The sequence below is a fragment of the Bos mutus genome, chromosome 13 (genome assembly GCF_027580195.1).
Source record: "Bos mutus isolate GX-2022 chromosome 13, NWIPB_WYAK_1.1, whole genome shotgun sequence".
Taxonomy (NCBI): domain Eukaryota; kingdom Metazoa; phylum Chordata; class Mammalia; order Artiodactyla; family Bovidae; genus Bos; species Bos mutus.
In genome coordinates, this window is record NC_091629.1 from 24468109 (window position 1) to 24487588 (window position 19480).

General features: G+C 41.8%; 1 protein-coding gene and 1 long non-coding RNA gene across 2 annotated transcripts; one reads left to right on the forward strand and one right to left on the reverse strand.

The window, feature by feature from the left end:
• Positions 1 to 599: 599 nt before the first annotated feature.
• NAA20 (N-alpha-acetyltransferase 20, NatB catalytic subunit) lies at positions 600 to 19170 on the forward strand. The gene is made up of 6 exons (XM_005889013.3): positions 600 to 740; positions 6037 to 6061; positions 13931 to 14021; positions 14669 to 14804; positions 18025 to 18170; positions 18649 to 19170. Exons 1-6 carry the CDS (start codon positions 688 to 690, stop codon positions 18732 to 18734), a joined length of 537 nt encoding a protein of 178 aa, XP_005889075.1. The 5' UTR covers positions 600 to 687; the 3' UTR covers positions 18735 to 19170.
• Positions 17018 to 18765, reverse strand: LOC138990403 (uncharacterized). The gene is made up of 2 exons (XR_011466479.1): positions 18627 to 18765; positions 17018 to 17090 (listed from the first exon to the last, which is right to left on the reverse strand). It is a non-coding gene; the product is annotated as an uncharacterized lncRNA (long non-coding RNA).
• Positions 19171 to 19480: the final 310 nt, after the last annotated feature.

Genomic DNA, 19480 nt, shown 5'->3' on the forward strand with positions numbered 1-19480 from the left:
GGTTGGAACAATGTGGGTATATCAATCCACTTTTTAATCATACATTTTATGAACTCTAAATACAGGACAAGAATTGCCTATGACAATTTAGGTCCCGAGTTGAAATATGCTGCGAATATATTTCTAAGGCTTAGTATCATAAAGTAAAAAAAAAGAAAAAAATTAAAGCATTCTATTAGAATTTTTAAAAATTGATTACATGTGAAACAATATTGTTTATATGCTGGGTAAAATAATAATGCTGCTAATTCCACCTTTCTCTTATGTTGTGAAATATGTTAGAAAATTTGCAGTCGAATGCACGGCTGGCATCACTGGGACAGGCCGCTCTGGACCATGAGTTCTCCCATCCCTCTGGGCTTCCTTCCTCACATGCCAGGGGCACAAAGTGATCCTGAACCCTGCTTTTCTGCCTTGGGTTCCTAACCCCCGGCAGCCTCTTGTTTCCTTCTCTCCGGGGCTCACCGTGAAGATCCTCGGAAAACCCCAGACGTTACAAGCGTTCCCGGCTGCGGCCTCCAGAGGGCGCAAAGTCACGACCGCCGTTGCCGAGCAACTCGTGGCCCGGAAGTAGTTCTCTGCACCGCCCCCTCCCCCCGTGCCGCCTTGGGGCATCCGCGCCGGACAACTTCCGGCGGGGCGAGTGTGGTGGTTCCGCTAACCGATTCCCGCGGACGCGGCGACGCGATGACCACGCTCCGGGCCTTTACGTGCGACGACCTGTTTCGCTTCAACAACATGTGAGTGAGGCACGCTCGGGCCCGGCGGCGGCCGGCGCGTCCCCGGGGCAGCCCTGGGAGGGAGCCGGGCGGGACGTCCGGACGGCCCCGCTGACCTTGGCCGGGTGGCCGTGTCCCCGCAGCCCTGACTGCAGTGCGGGCGCCTCTCGGGGCCTGAGGGGACGCCGGGAGAGGGTCGGGGGGTGCCGAGCCGAGCTCCCCGCCGCTTCCTGCCGGCGTCCCCCGCCCTGCGCGGCAGCCGGAGCCCGGCGGCGGCGCGGTTACCTTGTATCCGCGCAGGGTAACACTGGCCGCCGCCCGGCGCGGCGCCTTTGCGCTCCTCGTTACTGTTGCTGCTCGTCTCGGCGGGGGTACCACTTGCTGCGGGATGGGGCGAGGGGCGGTCCTCGGGGTTCCTGGTCCTTCGTCCGACTTAAGTCAGGCTCTGTGACTTGCAGGTTTCATTATTTTTTTCCTAAGTTTTATTATGAAAATTTCTGAGCGCTTAAAAGCTTGATAGAATTTTACCGTGAACACCTGTAGGCTACCAGCTGGACTCCCACTTTTTTACCATTTCACTCCTTTGGCTTCATCACATTTCAGCCCATCTTATCCACCCACCTCACCAATCCCAGATCCACTTTTAAAGATCCCGAGGCAATTATTTGAAAAAGGAGCAGGTAGTTCAGGTCCAAGTGTCAGGAGGATGGAAAGAACCTGAGAAGAGTTCGCTAGAAACGTTCACAGAGGGACTGAGTCTCAGAAAATGGGTAACTGTTGACAGTGGTGAGGAAGAGGGTGCTGGAGGAGGAAGCCGCTGCCTTGGGGGCGGCCGACGCTCGGGCGGGGATTAACTGTAGGAGCCGGATTCTGTAACTCCGAGGTCAGAGCAACTTGTGAGACTGGACCTGTGCCCCATTTTTGGGGGCGGAGGTGGTTTCTGGGGGCCTCTCTCAGTCGGAGCAGATTAACTGAGGCGACTGCGTTCAGTCTCGTTGTGCCTGGCCCCGGAGTAACTCCTTAGTAGCTATAGTAGTAGTAGCAGCTTAGTCGTGTCCGACTATTGGTGACACCATGGACTGGCCAGTTGGGCTCCTCTGTCCATGGGATTCTCCAGGCAAGAATACTGGAGTGGTAGCCTATCCCTTCTCCAGGGGATCTTTCCGACCCAGGGATCGAGCCCCACTCTCTTGCATTGTAGGCAAACTCTCTACCATCTGAGCTACAGGGAAGATCGGAGTAACCCCTTTCCTCCTCACACCTCTGTGAAGTAGTTGCCCTTCTCATTCCCATTTTTTGGCGTGAGTCAGCTAAGGAGCTGAGAGCTCAGAGGAATGGCTCAGGTGGAAGAGCCCTGTGTGGGAGTGGGCTGAGCAAGGAGACTCCTTAAGGAGATTGGGTCTGGTCTGGTGGTTCTTCATTCCTGGCCGCGCAGGACCCCTAAGCTTTCCGCCGCAGGGCCGTGTGTCTCGGGGTGACTGGAGAAGGTGTACCAGGCAGGTGAGCCATTTAGGACGTCTTGGCAATGGCCCAGAGATGATAACTTGATGAAGGCTTGGGTTTCAGAAGCACAGACCCGGGAAGTGACGGTGTGCTTTGACAGTTCAAGAATGGATGAGGCAAAGCTGCCTAGAAAGTCATTTTTAACCAAAGACTGAGGAAGGGCCCACACTTTTATATGAAAATGAATAGAACAGAAGGAGAATAAGCCTGACCATTTAGGTACAACAAAACATCCTGTCAACAGGCAGAGAAAATCGACACATATTTATTTAATCTCCACATTGTGTAAGTCATCATGCCTTTGTATAACAAAAAAGGTATATGTTCAAAATTACTGTTAATTAAAGATTAATTATGAGGACTTCCCTGGTGGCTCAGTGGTGAGAAGTCCACCTGCTAATGCAGGAGATGCCAGTTCTATTCCTGGGCTGGGAAGACCCCCTGGAGAAGGAAACGGCAAACACTCCAGTACTCTTGCCTGGAGAATCCCATAGATACAGGAGACTGGTGGGTCACAGTCCATGGTCACAAAGAGTGGAACACGCCTTAGTGACTAAACTTAGCAAAAAGTCAGACACGACTGAGCGACTTTCACTCGCTCACTCACCAGAGGTTCTAGTCCTTTTCTTTACATTTTGGTTTTATCCTGGGGATCAACAACTACTGCCGACGTTTTTGTTTGTAGGATGCGGAGGGAGGGAGGACTGGTTTCCATGGTTACTCTCCCACTACTCAAGTAGGACATTTAGGGCCTCTTATTTTAAATGTATTAATTTCCTTGGTAGCTCAGACGGTAAACCATCTGCCTGCAATTCGAGAGACCTGGGTTTGATCCCTGGGTTGGGAACATCCCCGGAGAAGGAAATGGCAACCCTCTCCAGCACTCTTGCCTGGAAAATGCCGTGAATGAAGGAGCCTGATAGACTACAGTCCATGGGGTTGCAAACAGTTGGACACGACTGAGCGACTTCACTTTCACTTTAGCGACTAAACAACAATAGTCAGAGTCATCTAACTTGTCAAGGCCTCTTCAGTCTATGCCAGTAAGGGGACTCCTCTCCCTCCTCTCTTCCTTGTTTCTCACCTTGATTAGGGCGCTTCTGTCAAGAACATGGAGAATCACTGGGGTAGGGTATTGCAGTAGTAACTGAAAGAAGCAATGGATGTGGAAACATTGCCGTCAACAGCAAATATTTTATCCTTGGAAAAATACTTTATGCCTGCCAGTACTGAAGAGACAGTAGTTAACAAGACAAAAAATGTTATCTTTATGGAATTTACAATTTATTTGTTTAAATTGGCCACACCACACAGCTTGTCGGTTCTTGGTTCCCCAAGTCCAAGGGTTGAACTCGGACCCTCAGCAATGAAAACCAAAGTCATTGAAAGCCGAAGTCGCTGTAGTTGTACGTAACCATTGCATTGGATTGCCAGGGAATTCCCAGAATTTACATTTTAGAGGGGAAAGTAAGATAGAACTTAAGTGTTCAGTAAACAAGGAAAAATGAGAGCAGGAAAGGGAAATAGGAAGTACATGTGGATTCGGCCTTGGGTGAGGTGTTTCAGGGAAGGTGTCACTGCAGGAAGATGGGGATGGGGGAGTGTGTAGGCTTTGGGGGCATGGGTATTATGGGCATAGTAGTATGGGTACTGGTTCCTGTTTCAGACACAAAGTCAGGGAGGTGGAGGCGGCTGCCAGTGTGGCCCAAGCAGCAAGTGGGAGTGTGAGAACACCAGGTCGGAGTCACAGGGCTCGACCTTGGAGAGGCCAGCGCTGGACATGGGCTCTGCAGAGGGTGCTCAGACCCCCAGGTAGAGAAGTCAGCCAGGCATCTGGACATGGGAATTTCAAGTTTAGGTCTGGGCTAAAAATAGAAACTTGGGGGTCAACACTGCATGGATGGTGTTAAACCCAGGTGGCTCGGTGACTTCATTGATGAGTGTGGACAGGAAAAAAGGCTCCAGGATGGCTCCCAGGGCATCATGTGGTAAAGGAGACACAGTGGTCCAGTGAAGCAGGAGGAAACCCTGCTGCTGGGTCTGGAGGCTGAGAAGGGACAGCATGTCAGGGGGGCGGAGCTGTGGACTGTGTCACGTGTTCTATGGCCTAGTGTGCAGCAGGTTGTCCATTTCGTTCAGGGGAGCAGGCTGCTGGGTCCTGAGAGGTGGTGGGACCTGCCCACCTGCACTCCAGGCCTGGGTCCAAGGCAGCAGGTAGAGAGCAGGTGGGGCGGATGCTGGAACCTTGGTGACGCTTCTTCTTAGAGTTGTGTTTTCTTCCTGAAATCAGAAGCAGCTGAGCTGGAAGAGGGAGCATTGAGGAGACAGGAGAGGGTATAAAGTAGTCTTGAGAAGGGCGGAGAGTGAGTCCTGTACTCGATTAGAGCAGTGATCCTCTGGGTGTGGGCAAGGGCGCCTCAAGATTGCTTGGAGGGTTCTGCAGGATCAGAGCCATTTTCATGATAAAACTAAGGTTTTTGGTTTTTTTAAAAACATTTTGGCCATGCCGCGCAGCATGTGGGATCTTAATTCCCCAACCAGTGATTGAACCCTGGCCCCCTGCATTATCAGCACAGAGTCTTAACCACTGGACCACCAGAGAAGTCCAGTTTTTTGTTTTTTATTGCTTTTTTTTACTCTCATTTTCTCACTAGTGCACAAGTGGAGTCATATAGATGTGTGATCTAACAGAAAGCATAGCAGACACAGAAATGAAAAATCAACTGTTTTCTATTAAGCCAGACAGTAAAAAGATACGTAAAATTGTTCAAATAATGACATTCTTGTTACTAAATTTTCTTTTGTTTTTGAAAACAGTGACTTTTGGTTTAAAAAAGTCATTCACATTAATATTTAACTGATTTTTTTTTAAATGAACAAATATCTTACACTTTTAAATACCAATAGATTTAAGTCTTGGGGTCTTCAGTAATTTTGGAGGGGAAAGGGGCGCTAAGGTTTGCTGGTCTCCAGAAATGCAGTGTGACCCTTGCTGTCCCTAAAGGTCCTGAGGACGAGCTTGACTGCATGTGTGAGGGGTTGAGGGCGCTGTTCCGGGCTCCGCCAGGATTGTGCTTCCACTGACTGAATAGGAAAGTGAGGGGCAGAGCTCTCTGGAGGGAGGCAGGTGTAGAAATGCAGATTTGGGAGTGTCGTGGCCAGACACGCGGGTGAGGCAGCTGCTCAGCAGCTCCAGAGCCGGGTAAGGAGTATTCCTCTGAGAGCAAAATTAAAGGTACGAGAACAGGGGCAGTGGGGAGCAGAAGCCCCGGAGTGAGAGCGCCCACATTGAGAGGGTGGGGTAAGGCAGGGCCGGCCCTTGGCACATGCTGCAAGGCTGGTGTAGCCCTGTCTGTGATTGACACCCCAGGTTGGTCACCAGTTCCACTTGCAGTTTACTGTTAGAAAATGGAAAATTGTAGGGAATTCCCTGGTGATCCAGTGGTTGACGTAGTGCTCCCAGTGCATTAGGGCATGGGCTCAATCCCAGGTTGCAGAACTAACATTCTCCAAGCCACGGTGAGGCGTGGCCAAAAAAAAAGAAGATAGAATGTTTTGATGATGTATTAACTGTAAAGTAATTTGTAAAGAAGCAGTTAAATGAAAATGTACGGGTGTCTTTATAGTGACTGTGATGATGGCTCAATATGGTCATTAGGCAGGTTAAACCGTCTTTCTTAGTTGAAAAGTTGGTTAAAGTTGTGAACTTAACATGTCTGTTTTCCCTATGCATGTTATTTTTAGTTGTAATTGGCCTATTTAAACTGATTTTGTAAACACTGCTTACTGTTGACATTTCTCTTGTTTCTTTTAGTAACTTGGATCCACTTACAGAAACTGTATCCTTTTTTAAAAAGTTTAAATAAAGGCTTCCAAAAGTAAGCAAAATAGAGAAAAGAAAAAAAAATAGACTTGAACACTGAAAATGTTTAAGACTTGGAGGTCAGGAAACATCATCAACAACATTAAAGGCAATTAAAAAGAAACTAAAAACTGGGAACAAGAGTTATCTTACATCTGCTGACAAGCTGCTAATATAATGACCTCATAAATCAAGAACAATACAATCCCCTGCCCCTCAGTAGTAAGCATAGCTGTGAGCAGCAGAAAGCTGTGACTTCAGCAGGAGGGGCTGTTTTTGTCTGATAAGAACAAAGCCTCAAGAGGATGATCAGAGCCGGGCGATTCCATGACATCCTTTGACACCGGGCTCTGCCCTGGGACCACTGTGTCACCCAGGGGACCCTGGCTTCCAGAGTCTATGGCATCTCATCCGCATTCCTGGCAGGAGCATCGATCAGCAGAGGGGAAGCCAAGGGGACCACTGGGAGGTGTGACACAGCCCTCTGCCCTGTAGACCAGCACCTGCCTCGAGATATACCTATCTAGAACAGTCTGGGATGAGCCGGGGTTCACATTCAGGCTGGTTGCTAAAGGGGAAAAAAACGATTTTAGGTAACAATTAGCAGTATCTGTCATGGTCCCCAGTAGAAACATGGGCAAGGATGTGCGAAGTTAGGGTCCTCTGACCTGAATAGAGAACTCCTACATTCTCAACAGCTTGAAACACAGAGTTGGATTTCTGGGTTATATGCCATGTCCACTGTGGGGTAGTGTTAATTGATCATTTAACCAAGAGGGCATATAGGAGGCTATAATTCAAGACTTCAGTCTCACCAATTAAAAGACATGATAATTAAAACCAAAATGATGTACCATGTTTTATCTATCAAACTATCAAGGATTTCAAGCAGTGATGAAGCTCAAGGCTGATGGAGGTGAGGTGAGGGGAGTATTCTCATAAATTGCTAGTGACAGAGCAGTTTATGAGAATGTTCAAAAGCTAGTCTCTTGAAGGACTTTACTCATGAATACCTGGTAATTGCGTTTCCTGGAACCTGAAAATAACAATAGAGGCATTTATGTCAGGGGTGGGCACGCTAATATGCAGGGGCCTGTTTTTGTAAATAACGCTTTACTGGGGAATAATTTATACACTGTGTCTAGTCCTTGACTTTCACAGTTCTTTTTTTAGTTGAAATATAGCTGACTTACAGTGTAGTGCTTTTTTATGGTAAGAATGTGTAACAAGCTAGAACTGGAAGGACTTTTATTAATTTGGTAAAGGTTTTATATTTTAAAACTTTCAGCAAGCATTATATACTTGAGTGAGAAATTAAGGTACATTCCTTTCAAGATTGGGCATAAGATAATGCCTACTGTCACTACTACCCTTTAACATAGTTCTAGAGGAACTGACCAAACTTCCAGAAGGAAGAAGTATAAGGACGAGAAAGGTAGAAATAAAACTATCATCATTTACAATTGATAGTACGATCGAAAAAAGAACAACTTAAGAACGTTCACCAATGTTAGAACCAGGATCAAGTTTTAAAAAATCAGTAGCATGTGTACACCAGCAGTAGAAATCAAGAATATGTGGGTGTGTGTTCGTGTGTGTACTGTTTTTTTGTAGTAAAAACTTTATTAAAACTTTGAAATCAAAAAATAAAATTCTTGTTACAATTTTCTGAACCTTTAGGTCAGTTCAGCACAAGAAAATAATTGAATATTTAAAACATGTATATTTACTTAAAGAACATCATAGTAGAATGGAAGCAGGTTTTTTAAATATCTAAAACTGACCGTATCTGTAATATATATTAATAATAATCCCTCGTTTTATGACCTTTTAAAAAACGCGAGTGTAATTGATATACAATATTGTGTTAGTTTTAGGTGTACAGCAGAGTGATTAGTTATATATATAAAACCATTCTTTTATCAGAGTCTTCTCCCATATAGGTTATCACAGAAAATTATTGAGTTGAAGTCCATGTGCTATACAGTAGGTCCCTATTGGTTATTTACACACACACACATTTTATATATAGTAGTGTGTATGTTAATACCTGACCCCTGATTTCTCTCTCACCCCATGTTTTCCCTTTGGTAACCATGTTTGTTTTTGATACCTATAAGTCTGTTTTATAAGTAAGTTTCTTTGTATCAGTTTTTAAATTAGATTCCACATAAAAGTGACAGCATATGACACTTGTCTTTACCTTATTTCACTTAGTATGATAATCTCTGGGTCCATCCAGGTCGCTGCAAATGGCAGTATTTCATTTTTTTATGGCTGAGTGATATGCCATTGTATGTGTTTACCACATCTTTATCCATTCATCTGTCAATGGACATTTAGGTTGCTTCCATATCTTGGCCTTTATAAACAGTGCTGCAGCGAACAGTTTTCTCCTGATACATACAGAGGAGTGGGACTGCTTGATCATATGGTAGTTCTATTTTTAGTTTTTTAAGGAACCTCCATACTGTTCTCCCTACCAGTTTATATTCCCTAGGAGGGGTCCCTTTTCTCCACACCCTCTCCAGCATTTTATTGTTGTATACTTTTTGAAGATGGCCATTCTGACCACTGTGAGGTGATACCTCATTGTAGTTTTGATTTGCTTTTCTCTGATAATTAGGGATATTGAGTATCTTTTCATGTGCTTTTTAGCCATCTGTATGCCTTCTTTGGAGAAATTCTATTTATATCTGCCCATTTTTTGTTGGGTTATTTCTTTGACACAAAGTTGCATGAGCTGTTTGTATATTTTGGAAATTAACCACCTCAGTCACTTCATTTGCAGATAGTTTCCCCCCATTCTGTGGATCATCTTTTCATTTTTTTTTTTTTATGGTTTCCTTTGCTGTGCAAAAGCTTTTAAGTTTAATTAGGTCCCATTTATTTTGATTACTGTAAAGGATACTGACATGATTATGTAAAAAAAAACATTTTACCTGTGTTTTCTTCTAAGAGTTTTATAGTATCTTACATTTAGGTCTTCGATCCATTTTGAGTTTATTTTTGTGTATAGTGTTAGAGAATCTTCTGATTTCATTCTTTTACATGTAGCTGTCCAGTTTCCCTGGCACCACTTATGAAGAGACTGTCATTTCTCCATGGTGTTTTGTGTGTGTGTGTGTGTGCCAGTACCATGCTGTTTTGATGACTGCAGCTTTGTAGTATAGTCTGAAGTCAGGGGGCCTGATTCCTCCACCTCTGTTCATTGTTCCTAGGATTGCTTTGGGTCTTTGAGGTCTTTCGTGTTTACATACAAATAAAAAAAAAATCTTCTGTGAAAAATGCCATTGCTAATTTGATAGGGGTTGCAGTTGAACCTGATTGCCTTGGGTGGTATAGTCATTTTGACAGTATCGATTCTTCCAGTCCAAGAGCTTGGTGTATCTTTCCATCTGTCATTGATTCCTTTCATCAGCATCTTACAGTTTTCAGAGTCCAGGTCTTTTGTCCCCTATGTAGGCTTATACACAGGTAATTTTTTTCTTTTTGATGTAAATGGTAAATGGCATTGTTTCCTGAATTTCTCTTTCTGATCTTTCATCATTAGTGTATGGAATGTAAGCGATTTCTGTGTATTTTGTATCCTGCAGTTTTAACCAGAATCACTGACGGTCTCTAGTAGTTTTCTGGTAGCATCTTCAGGATTTTCTGTGTGTAGTATCATGTCATCTGTAGTGACAGTTTTACTTGTTTTTCAGTTTGGATTCCTTTTCTTTTTCTTCTCTGCTGTGGCTAGGACTTCCAAAACTATGTTGAATAAAAGTGATAGTGGACATTCTTGCCTTGTTCCTGATCTCAGAGGGAATGCTTTTGGCTTTTCACCATTGAGAATGATGTTACCTGTGGATTTATCCTGCTGCTGCTAAGTTGCTTCAGTCATGTCCGACTCTATGCGACCCCAGAGGTGGCAGCCTACCAGGCTCCCCTGTCCCTGGGATTCTCCAGGCAAGAACACTGGAGTGGGTTGCTATTTCTTTCTGCAGTGCATGAAAGTGAAAAGTGAAAGTGAAGTTGCTCAGTCGTGTCCGACTCTTAGCGACCCCATGGACTGCAGCCTACCAGGCTCCTCTGTCCATGGTATTTTCCAGGCGAGAGTACTGGAGTGGGGTGCCATTGCCTTCTCTGGTGGGTTTATCCTATATGGCCTTTATTAGGTTTAGGTTAAGTTCCCTCTATGCCAACTTTCTGGACAGTTTTTTTATCATAAATTGGTGTCAGGTTTCGTGAAAACCTTTTTCTGCTTCTATTGAGATGATCCTATGGTTTTTCTTCAGTTTGTTAATGTGCTGTATATCACATTGATTGAAGCTATTAAAGAATCTTTGCATCCCTGGGATAAATCCACTTGATCATGGTGTATGATCCTTTTAATGTATTGTTGGGTTTGGTTTACTAGTATTTTGTTGAGGATTTTTGTGTCTGTGTTCATCAGTGATGTTGGTCTGTAATTATTTTTTTGTGGTATCTTTGATTTTGATATCAGGGTGATAGTGGCCTCATAGAATGAGCTTGAAGTGTTCCTTTTTCTGCAATTTTTGGGAAAGTTTCAGATGGATAGGTGTTAACTCTTCTTTAGGTGTTTGATAGAATTCACCTGTGAAGCCATTTGGTCCTGGATTTTTGTTTGTTGGACATTTTAAAATCACTGTTTCAGTTTAAGTACTTGTGATTGGTCTGTTCATATTTTCAATTTCTTCAGTCTTGGAAGATTGTATCTTTCTAAGAATTTGTCCATTTTATTAGCATATAGTTGTAGTAGTTTTTTATGATCCTTTGTATTTCTGTGGTGTCAGTTGTAACTTCTATTTCATTTCTAATTTATTTGAGCTTTCTTTTTTCTTGATGAGTTTGGGCTAAAGGTTTATCTATTTTATTGTCTCAAATAACTAGCTTTTAGTTTCATCGATCTTTTCATTTATTTCTTTTCTGATCTTTATGATTTCTTTCCTTCTACTAACTTTGAGGTTTTGTTTTTCTTTCTCTAGTTGCTTTGTTTACTTGATAGTTTACTTGTTTAGATTGTTTACTTGAGATTTTTCTTGTTTTCTAAGGTAAGACTATATTGCTATAAACTTCTCTTTTAGAACTGCTTTTGATACATTCCATAGGTTTTGGTGGAGAAGGCAATGGCACCCCACTTCAGTACTCCTGCCTGGAAAATCCCAGGAACAGAGGAACCTGGTAGGCTGCCGTCCATGGGGTTGCTGAGAGGAGGACACAACTGAGCAACTTCACTTTTCACTTTCCTGCACTGGAGAAGGAAATGGCAACCCACTCCAGTGTTCTTGCCTGGAGAATCCCAGGGACGGGGGAGCCTGGTGGGCTGCCACCTATGGGGTCGCACAGAGTGGGACACGACTGAAGTGACTTAGCAGCAGCAGCAGCATAGATTTTGGACTGTCATGTTCTTACAGTCATTTGTCTCTAGGTATTTGATTTCCTCTTGATTTCTTTAGTGATCCATTGGTTGTTTAGTAAATATTTTTTCAGCCTCCATGTGTTTGTATTTTTTATTTTTTCTGTATTTGATTTCTTATCTCATAGTGTTATAGTCAGAAAAGATGCTTGATTGAACTTTCTTAAATTTACCAAGGTTTGATTTGTGGCCCAGTATGTGATCTATCCTGGAGAATGTTCCATGAGCACTTGAGAAGAAAGTGTATTCTGCTTTGGGATGGAATGTTCTATAAATATCAGTTAAATCCGTCTAGTATAATGTGTCATTTCAGGCCTGTGTTTCCTCATTGGTTTTGTCTCTGTCCATTGATGAAAGCAGCTTGTTAAAGTCACCCACTATCGTTTTGTTGATTTCTCTTTCTCTGTTATCATTTGCAGGATATAGTGAGGTGCTTCTATGTTGGGTGCATGTATACGTCTTTTTGGATTGATCATTATGTCTCTCGTAACAGTCTTTAAAGTCCATTTTGTCTGATACGAGTATTGCTACTCTAGCTTTCTTTTGATGTTTCATTTGCATGTAATACCTTTTTCTGTCCCTTCACTTTCAGTCTGTGTGTGTCCCTAGATTGGAAGTGGGTCTCTTGGAGACAGCATATATATGGGTCTTGTTTTGTATCCATTCAGCAAGTCTGTGTCTTTTGAGCATTTAATCCATTTACATTTAAGGTAATTATTGACACATTCTTTCTGCCACTTTCTTGTTTTGGGTTTGTTTTTGTAGGTATTACCTTCCTTTTTTGTTCTCTTGTGGTTTGATGTCTCTGTTTAGTGTTGTGTTTGGATTGCTTTTTGTGTGTGTGTCTTTATTGTAGATTTTTGGTTTGTGGTTTCCATGAGGTTTTGATACAGCAGTCTGTCTGTATACATACAGGATTGTTTTAAGTTGCTGGTCTCAATTTCTGATGCATTTCCAATATCCTGTACTCTTCTCACGTGTGTTGGTTTTGATACTGTATCTGTGTGTGGAGGGTTTCCTACCTTTACCTCTTTTGCCTGTACCTGTGAGCTTTCCCATTCATAATTTTCTTGATCCTGTTTGTGGCCTTTTCCACACAGGGAAGTTCCTTTAGGATTTATTGTGGCTTTCATAGTAGTTGCAACAGAGACCATATGGGTCACACAGCCTTGAATATTTACTGTCTGGCTCTTTACAGGAAATGTTTGTCGCTGAGTTATGTCGGTGGAATACTATCAGCAGTAAAAATCAACTATAACAGGTGACAATAGGGCTGAATATCAGAAACAAAGTTGAGTGAAAAAAGCAAAAACAAAAAAGCCTCAATTTTCATTTGTATTGAAAAGATTATGACCTGTTAAAGACTGCTGTTTAAAAAAGTGAAAGGATTTTGGAGAATTTTTAATGACAAAATTTTCACTGTGTATTAGGCAAAGCATCACAGTGTGAATCAGCCTACAGGGTGTGCTTCCTGTTATGTGTAGTTTTTGGCAAAAGTCCCATAAACCGGGTGAGGTGCCTGCCAGGGCTTCATGGTCCATAAGCTAGTGCCTGGGGCTGCTTCAATAGCCAGAGAAGAGATGGTTATGGTGTCAGTGGCTGGATGGCAGAAAGACTTGTGCTTCCATGTTAATGGTTATGTTTTAAGAGACAGAATAAAGGCTGTCCTTCAGAGGGGAGTTTGAAGAATTTACAAAAAGATTTTCCAGAAAGTTAAAAAAAGCCTGATGGTGTCCCCTTATAGAACTGCACCTCCAAGTTAATACTGAGAAGTACAGAAATGAGTACAACTCAGCAGGACAGCAGGGCTGAAGAGCTAAGTAATAAGCCAAGTACTCAGGCATTCACTTTAACATCAGGTTTTTATTTTTTGCATTACTAAAAATGCAGAATCTGAATCAGTGGACTGGACGAACTGGGTTTAAGTAGCCTTTGGAAGTAAATTACAGTTATTTTCACCGTCCCATGCCTGAAGCTAATGAAGGCACTCGTCATTCATTTCCTAGTGCAGAAAGGGAGAAGTAAACATACTGAGGTTGCACTGTGTGCCCAGCACCAGGGAGAGAGGGCAGGTGACACTCACACTGTAAGGGGACAGTAGACAGGAATGGCAGGTGATGGGGAAGTGCTGTGCGGGGGAGGGGGGGTCTAGACAAAGTATGAGCCGGGGAGACAGGCTGTAGAACTTGGGGGTCCTGGTTCTCCACTCTTGGATGGTATGTCTCCATTCACATCTGAGGTTACATATTCAGGCAGTTTTCTTGAAACTTAGTGCTAACCTAAACATTTCATGTAATGAACTGACTGCAGAAATCATACATTTGGCTAGGGATGAACAATATGCTTTTTAAAGGAAACTTCAGAACACGTTTTGTGAAGAACTCTGATTGTCCTTACTTTGCATCCTCCTTAACGAGTCTCTAGTATGGGATTCCTTTTTACCTACAGTACCTTGCCCACTGGCCAGAGTACTTCATCGTCGCAGAGGCCCCTGGAGGCGAGTTAATGGGTTATAGTAAGTATAACACTACTAGTGCTTTTCTGGGTAAGCAGTTAAGATAAAAATAGTTTTTAACTCTTAGACTGATCACAGAACTGGAAATATAATCATGATGCCTCTCATTTTCTTTTCAACTCTTTGACAGCTTACTGATCCCTCTGTCTTGGGTACTGTGCTAGGCCCAGGGGATACAGCAGTGACCCAAACAGAACTGGTCATGTTGCTGGCACAAGTTTGAGCTGTGGACTGTCTGTTGTGTTGTTGTGTGTACATACACACATACATACCCATATGAAATGGTAGATCATTTAAAAAATACATATCAAGTAAGAGTAACAATTAGCTAGATGGCTTTAAGCAGCAGTCCCCAAACTTTCTGGCATCAGGGACCGGTTTCATGGAAGATAAATTTTCTGGTGAGGGTGAGGATGGTTTTTGGACAATTCCAGCACATTACATTTATTATGCACTTTATTTCTATTATTACTACGTCAGCTCCACCTCAGATCATCAGGTCCCCAAAGGTTGGGGACCCCGGCTTTAAGTGTTACTTCAACATCAGAGCTTGGTCGTTTCCTTTATGATAAAAGTGTGCACCACACAGTATTTCTCCGCGTGTGAGTTGCTGTGTTTAGTCACTGGATGTGGTCTTTCATTGGCAGTCATGGGCAAAGCAGAAGGCTCAGTGGCAAGGGAAGAATGGCACGGGCATGTCACAGCTCTCTCTGTTGCCCCGGAGTTTCGGCGCCTTGGTTTGGCTGCTAAACTTATGGAGCTATTAGAGGAAATTTCAGAAAGGTAGGAGCCTGTTTTTCAAATAATTCTTGAACTCTAACCATTTGGTTTTTCTCTTGGTGAATGTTGATCAGTTGTTTACTTCAGGATGAATGTTGTCATGATGCAGTTCCATAGGAATTTCATGTTCAGCCTCTACAAGTCCTTACAGCAGTCCTGTCACATATCCATAGTGGTGTTACTGCCCCTGTTTCGCCACTGAGGAAGATTAAAGCAGGCTGAGTGATGCTCTGCAGACTCTTGAGCTGGGTCATAGGTGGAATCAGAATCTAGCCCTCAAGGTCTCTGTTACTGTTCTTGTCACTGGCAGATATTCCCCAATTCTTTGCATTGCCCTTTGCATCCCTGTAATTTTTTTCATAGTGTCCTAGGCTAAAGAAAAGTTTATACTTTTAAGCAGTAAAACTGAAAGAAATATTTTCATTTCATTTTAGTCACTGTGGTTATCTCCTAATGAGATGTGCCTGCTGGGCATCGCAAGGCTTCTCAAACCTTGGAATCTGATTCTGCAGAACCACCTGCACTCTTATTTCACATTAATTTTCATGTGGTCCTGGGGCTTTATAATGACAGGAATTGCTAAAAGCCTGGCTTCATAAAGACATTGTGTCACCAAAAGAAATATAATGTGATGTGTTTTTGTGAACTATACAAAGCCAGTAGTTTGCCTGTGTTTTCCCCAAATGTTTGAAATATTCTACAGCACATCCATGAGTTTGGACCACCTGGGAGCACAGTTCGAACAGCCAACATTGTGGCTTTTTTTTTTAAAGACCTGTTTTATATATCAGACACTTGTTATGTGTTACTTGTTATGTGCTCCATTAAAGTGGAGCGTTTTACAGAAGTAACCATGGCCTCAAAAGTCGACTTGAGGCAAGTTGAGAGCAAGAGGGAACTTGAGCTCATTCTTGTTTAAGCTGTAAAAGAAGTTTAGTCCTTAAGAATTTTAAAATTCCTGTCATTAAAAAGCCCCAGGACCACACAAAAATCAATATAAAACAAAAATGCAGGTGGTTCTGCAGAATCAGGTTCTCTTAGACTGAACAGGGAAGAGGAGAATATTGTAGTTTACACACAAGAATTAATGGCATGCACATCTTGTTGAAAAAGTTATCTGACACTATTATTATAGTGGACAAGGAGTTCGGACATGTGTTCTAATAGCCATGACCTTACACATAAAATTTATTGGACAGACTATCTTTTAGAGTAGAAAACTACTCTCCTTCCCCTTCCAGTTCCTAAATCTTCATTACAGTAGTTACTAAGATTTAAGTGACCTGTATTTGTACAGGAGTGTGTGTGTACCTATGCATATACATACATATATACATATATATATTAGTGTACACTAAAAATACAAACTATATTTCCAAAGAAAAAATTGACTAATAAAAAATCAAAAGAAAAACGAAGGTGGCAAAACAAAAAGCATGAAATGAGGTGGTAGTCATGAATCCCAGTGTAATTAGGTAAGTACAACAGTGAATGTTAAGGAACTAATAACTCCAGTTTAAAGACAAAGATATTATGCCAAGTGAAATAGGCCAGTCACAGAAAGACAAATACTACATGATAGCACTCAGAGACCGAAGGTGGTAAGATTCATAACGAGTGGAATGGTGGTAGCAGGGAGGGGGAATGGGAAGTTATTACATTTACAATTTACCAATAGGGTGAACCTCATGTTTAGTGTTCTTAGGACAGTAAGATTAAAAAAATGATATTGTCAGCTGTATGCTATTTACAGGAAATACATGTAAAGATACAGAAAGACTAAAAGGAAAGAAATTTTCTAAATTGGGCTTCCCTGGTGGCTCAGCTGATGAAGAATCTGCCTGCAGTGCGGGAGACCTGGGTTCGATCCCTGGGTTGGATAGATCACCTGGAGAATTCCATGGACTGTATAGTCCATGGGGTCACAAAGAGTCGGACATGACTGAGTGACTTACGCTCACTTCACTTTTTAAATTATGCAAATTCCAAAGCAAAAAGTGAAAAGCAATTAAGAGTGTAATTAAGTCACATTATAGTTATTACTAGAATAAAAAACAGTCACTGCATATTGGTAAGAGTCAAACTTAAAGTAAAAATGCAACAACTGACTAAACTATAGGAAGAAATAGATCATCATAATTAGAGGTATGAACAGGCCTCTTCCTAATTAGAACAATCAGAAATTGATTTAATTGTATATAACAGGAGTCAACGTACTTTTTCTTGGGCCACCAGAAAGGGTTCACAAGGCGACCTGAGGTCTCTGTTGCACATTATAACTGATGTATTCTGTAATGTTAAAATATAGTTCCTTTTAAAATACAGTTTAGTGGGTTTCATGTTTTCATTGTATAAATGTCACCATACTCCATAAAACTTCTTTAAGACAACATAGGCAAAACATTAAAATATATTTCTAAATATTTAAGGGTTGTCCCTTGAAAATTGTAAAAAAAAAAGTATTGTAAGTTCAATCTTACACACAAAAAGGGAGCTTATTTTTTAAGGCTAAGATAATCTTAACAAAAACCTGACAAGCAATATGAGAAAGAACAGATGCAGAAGTCCTAGAAAAACTTAGCAAACGGACCTAAGAATGTATTCTAGCAATTAATAGACTGAAGAACATTTTTTTATCTCACTAAATGTAGAAAATGCTTTGATAAAATGCAGTATTCACTCTTGATTAAGCAATCTAGGATACAGAAAGGGAAAACTTTAACCTGCAAAAAGTATTTACTGAAAACCTTTAGTAAATATTAGAGGTGATGCACGGAATGCTTTCCGGGATAGGATGCCTAAAGCCAGCTTCTCTTAGTAATTATTGGAAATCCTTGACTGTACAGTGAAGCAACTAAAAAGAAGATATGAGGACTGAGAGAAAACATAACTGTTACTTGGACAGAGAAGAGTGTACACATGAAAAACCTGTAAGAATCTAGTCTGTTGGATATAAAGTGAAAGTGTATAAAGTGAGTCTAAATTCAGTTGCGTTTCTATACAAACAGTAACATTTAGAAGAGGATGAGATCTGCATTGGCATCAGTCCACTAAGCCTTTAGGAAAAATCTAACAAAAGCTGTGCAAGACCTCTCTGAAGTTCATACAGCTTTATCCAGAGACAGTAAAGATGGCCTTTGTAAATGAAGAGAGGAACTACTCATGCCAGTATTGTTTTCTAGGACTTCTCCCATTCTGATTTTTTTTTTTTTTTTAATTACAGAAAGGGTGGATTTTTTGTTGATCTCTTTGTAAGAGTGTCTAACCAAGTTGCTGTCAACATGTACAAGCAGCTGGGCTACAGCGTGTACAGGACAGTCATAGAGTACTATTCGGCGAGCAATGGGGAGCCCGATGAGGACGCTTACGGTGAGTCCCCGCTGGGGCAGCGTCCCGGAAGAAGGGACGTTTACATGCATCCTATAGACCAAAATACTCGGCTCTTTCAATACGCTTAAAAAAACCATATTTAAATTTGAGCTATAGTATTTAAATATCCTGTAAGCTACCTTCATGAACCTACCACTAACTAACTTATATTAACTAACCAATGGTTAATTACCATCGGTGGTTGTTTTGCTGTTACAGACATGTTACTAAGACTTTGTTAAAAGAACATTTGTAGGAAGAGCTGAATCCCAGCTAGGGTTCGGTTAGTGTTTTGTGTACTCCTGCTTGGGAGTCTCACTTATAAATACGTTTCTCTTAGAATCTGGTAAAAGTGGGAGAGTAGGGGACAAAACCACTTATGGCTTTGGTGTTTTTTAAAACATCTGTACACTTTAAATCTGATATAAAATCATACTCTGACATTTGGGTACTTACATTAAACTTTGCTTCTTAACAGATATGAGGAAAGCTCTATCCAGGGATACTGAGAAGAAGTCCATCATACCATTACCTCATCCTGTGAGGCCAGAAGACATTGAATAACCATGAGCAGTGGTTCTTAGGCTGATGATGCTCCAAATAGAATTATGGACAATATTATTTTCATTAGGTGACCTTGGAGCTCTATTAGGAGAAAAGGGGATCGTTTAGCTCTTAAAGACTTCAAGAAAATATAGGTTATCAAACTTTAAGTCATCTTGTTTCCTGTTAGCAATATCATACCTTCTAAAGCTGTTCACTGTAATAAAATCCAACCAAAAAAGGCAGCTAGGTGAGAAGGAAACATTCCACTGTCATGGCTCATAACACACTATTCACGGTGTGCTAGGGAAAATGATTGCTCCAGTCTGCCCCTAAATTCTGTGCCTGAGAACCACTGCTGCATATACAGTTTTTATTTTGTATTGAACTTAAGCTTTAAAAGCATATATGAAATGTATAAATCTAAGATGTATAATAAAATGCACTGTCGACTCTATGAATGTTTTCTGGAAGTTTTGATGGTCATTTGTAAACCTATAGCTAGCAGGATTGAGAAAGGTCATCACTTAGGGTTGGTTTGTCACATTTTTCATTTACATACAAAGCATTGTTTAAATGCTTACGTGAACAGCCCCTGCCCTGCACACTTGAGCTTCCTGCTTATTGCAGATGAAATTCTTCCCAGATACTTGTTTCCACACTGCTGGTCTCAGGTCTTTCCTCTGTCTAGTTTCACAATACTGTATTCCTGCCTTTCAAAGTACAAAAAGATGATAAAAGGAGAACAGAACCTAATTTCTTTAAAA

Coding starts and splice junctions, on each gene's coding strand:
- NAA20 (XM_005889013.3), top strand. CDS start 688: ATGACCACGCTCCGGGCCTTTACGTGCGACGACCTGTTTCGCTTCAAC. Junction 14,805..18,024: donor TTAGAGGAAATTTCAGAAAG/GTAGGAGCCTGT, acceptor TTTTAATTACAG/AAAGGGTGGATTTTTTGTTG. Junction 18,171..18,648: donor GCCCGATGAGGACGCTTACG/GTGAGTCCCCGC, acceptor GCTTCTTAACAG/ATATGAGGAAAGCTCTATCC.